Here is a 3,714-nt window from a genome sequence, read left to right as displayed (position 1 = left end):
AAATTTCAAACTTAACTAAATTTAAAAGGATAGTAGGTGGCGCTAGGATAGAGAGGGAGTCTGGGGACCCTGGTGGATGGAAGTTGACACTGTGGGCAGAACTGGTGGGTGATGGAGCATTCATTGTATGTCAAAAACCCAACTATGAATAACTTTGTAATTCATGATGCTTTAATAAAATAATTAAAAAAAACAAACATGGCCTGTGTGGGCTGGAGAGATAGTACAATGGGTAGGGCAATTGTTGCCTTGCATGTGGCTGACCTGAATCCGATCCCAGGCGCACCTCCAGGAGTAATTCCTGAGTGCAAAGCCTTGTGTAACCAGTGAGCATCACCAGGTGTACCTACCCCAGATGCCCCCATAAAAGAAAGGAAAAAAATATGAACATAGATATAACTATATAACTATAGATATCTATGTTAGAGATGGGCTTCATGTCATTGTGGAATTTTTCCAATGCCACAAATAGGGAGAAGACTTATCTTAGTACTGAATTCATATAAATGATCCATGATGTACTTTTAGAAGTTCCAGCAGCTGGACCAGAGCACTACTACAGCAGGTAGGCTGTTTGCCTTGCATGCGGCTGACCCAGGTCCAATCCCTAGCATCCCATATGTCCTCCAAGGACCGCTGGGAGCAATTCCTGAGTGCATAGCCAGGAGTAACCCCACAGCATCACTGGGTGTGACCCAAAAAGAAAAAAAAATAGAACTTCCAGAAGAAAAGAGCAGTGATGTGTGCAGACTGGCCTAAGGAAGGATGGCATTTTTTTCCCACAAGCAGGACTTTTGAATGGAAAGAATCATTTTATCTTTTATCATGTATATCCCAAAAAACATCAGTACTATGACTTTTGATATGCCATTTACATAGGGGGAAAGTGAAGCTCAGAAAAGCTGAATGTGACTGAAACCCAGTAATACCAAATTCATGTGGGCTTTCTTTTTTTATTCCAAATTCATTTTTACAAAAGCATTGTGATGTAAAAATTATTTATTGTTGAGTTTCAGACATTCAGTGTTCTATCACCCATGTTAACAGTCTTCCCCAGCATTCCCAGGTTCCCTGTCCTGGTCTCCCAGTCTGCCATCTACTGTTTACATGTCTATCACGTTGCTTCCCCATTCAGAAATGCAATATTGATATTAATTAGTGGGGTGAGGAGAGGAGATAAGGGTGGAATACTGTTTTTTAAGCACTATAGTCCTGTCATCCCATTCATTGTTCATCGATTTCCTTTAGTGGGCACCAGTAACCTCTCCATTGTGAGACTTGTTGCTACTGTTTTTGGCATATTGAATATGCCACGGGTAGCTTGCCAGGCTCTGCTATACTGGCGGGATACACTCAGTAGCTTGCTGGGTTCTCCAAAAGGGACAGAGGAATCAAACCCAGGTCAGCCACATTAAGGCAAACACCCTATCTGCTGTGCTATCGCTCCAGTCCTTACTGTTTTGTAAAAGAATTATCATTTTATTTCAGTAGTTATCACCAAAAACATGTTACTCAGCTTTTGGAACAAGACACATGAAATATGCAGCCTTCCTAAATGAACCCCCTCAAGGAACTTATAAAAGTCCATTTATCCAAATAATGTGGGTAAGATGGAGTTAAGACTTCAATAGCACCACTCAGCTGAAACATTTCTCTTCTTGGCAGACTAGGAATTTCCACTTCCTTTTTATGTATAAATACATTCAAGTTCCAAATAGTAACCAGGAAAGTTGAAATCTCAGATATAAATTAGATTCTTTCTTAATTAATTTGAAAACTAAGAATTATTTCAAAGCTGTAAGTATAAAATGATATTTATTGGAAAATCATCATATGGAGATATAAATATACAGACTCAGCATCTAAGGATATAAGGCCTTTATTTAATACAGCATCTATCAAGGTGTATATATGCCAACACCTTCAGTTTCATGCTAATAAAAATTAGAACGATGAAATATAGTCTCGTTGGGTGTGGATCTTAACAAGGATTGTTAAAGCTTTCCAGGTCACTGCATTTCACTAGGAAAGATGCAGTTGAATGTAATATCCACACAAAGGAGTAAGTTTATATCTTCAAAGAATACAAAATATTTTTGAATTCCCCCAAAAAAGAATTTTCAACATTACTCACTTTTTTAATACATCACTAATATTAATCACTTACAAAGGAAGATATTGGTATTACATTAAATAAGTGGCCGTAAATGGGTCTCTCTAATTATGTGGCTCCATTTGTGGAATTTTAATAGCAATTTTAGGGCACGATCAGAACTAATAAACAGGCATGGTTACTAAAGAAACAGTTGACCTATGCCTGAGAGAGATGACCAGGGAAGACATGATTGACATTGGAATCACAGTTATCTGAAGGATGTGACACAGATGATATATATTTTACAGGCTGGTGGGAGGACTGCTTGGTAGAAAACTGAATAATAGTTTAATGAGATTGCATAGAAATGGTTCTGAAATATGAGTGGGAGGAGGAGCCAAGGGGGAACCAACGCCCAGGAGCTAAGATATATAAAGCTTGGGTACAGCAATGGGCCATCAACCTTCACTAGCAGCTCTGAAATCAAATCAAAGCCTGACCTTCTTCTTCCACCATGTCCTACAACTTCTGCTCTAAAAGCTACAGCTGTCGCTCCCGTGGGAGTTCCTGCCACTCTCCTGTCACCTCTCCCAGTGGCCTCTGCTCCACTGAGGTGAGCTGCAGAGACCTACCCTGCTCTCCCAGCAGCAGCCATGGGAGCAATACACTTCCTGAGAGCTGCCACACACCCTGTGAGAAACCCAGGAGCTGTTCACCAACCATCTGTGACAAACCCAGGAGCTGCTCACCAACCATTTGTGACAAACCCAGGAGCTGCTCACCAACCGTTTGTGACAGTGGCAATGCCAGCCCTTCTGCTTGTTCTCCAGTTGTTTCCGAGGTGCCGAGATCCCAAGAGGGAAATGGCTGTCCTCCCATCACCACCAGTGGCAACAGTTCCTGCAAGCCTGCTTCCTGTAGACAGCCTCTGAGATACCGTCTTCAAAGTTATCAGACCTATGGCTGTCAACCCGGGAATTTTATGCCCTATGGTTGTCAACCTGGGAACTCCATGACCTTCGGCTATCAACCTGGGAACTTCATGCCCTATGGCTGCCAACCTCTGAGCTACATGCCCTATGGCCGCCAACCTCTGAGCTACATGCCCTATGGTCGTCAACCTGGGAACTACTTGTCCTATGGATGTCAACCTTTTAGCTATACCTCTGACTGCTACAAGCCCATCAACTATACATGCAGCAATTTTCAACCTTATTCCTCTTCCCTGAATGACTACTAGTGCCCTCACCAAAGATCGACCAAGAGTTGGAGAAAATCTCATACTGTTAGTTTTGACCCTGAATAATGGTTTTTCTTATTATGTATCCGTTGCATTACCTACTATAATTCTGTACGAAATCTACTTAATGAGGTGTCGCTTTTGGAAGTTCTTATTGCTTATATGTACAAAAAAAAAAAGGCTAATGTTTTGCAAGTTGATGTAATCATTTCCCTCTATTTTCTTTCTAATTAAAGCACTGCTTAGCATTCAAATCACACTTTTTCTGTGTTTTCATTTATGTATTCTTTCTTTGACGTCTATTTATTTCCTTAGGTTGTGACAAGAGAACAGCTTTATGCAATAGTGGTATTTTTATAATCTGGATTAATTGTGGAGA

At 40.8% G+C, this 3,714-nt stretch overlaps 1 protein-coding gene across 1 annotated transcript; it reads left to right on the top strand.

The window, feature by feature from the left end:
* The first annotated feature begins 2,609 nt into the window (after positions 1–2,609).
* Positions 2,610–3,335, top strand: LOC101545798 (keratin-associated protein 26-1-like). The gene has a single exon (XM_004619000.1). The coding sequence runs from the start codon at positions 2,610–2,612 to the stop codon at positions 3,333–3,335; it is 726 nt and encodes a 241-aa protein (XP_004619057.1).
* Positions 3,336–3,714: the final 379 nt, after the last annotated feature.

This window comes from Sorex araneus, chromosome 2 (assembly GCF_027595985.1).
Source record: "Sorex araneus isolate mSorAra2 chromosome 2, mSorAra2.pri, whole genome shotgun sequence".
Lineage (NCBI taxonomy): Eukaryota > Metazoa > Chordata > Mammalia > Eulipotyphla > Soricidae > Sorex > Sorex araneus.
The sequence above is the reverse complement of the archived record's forward strand: the minus strand, read 5'-3'. Positions and strand labels throughout refer to the sequence as shown.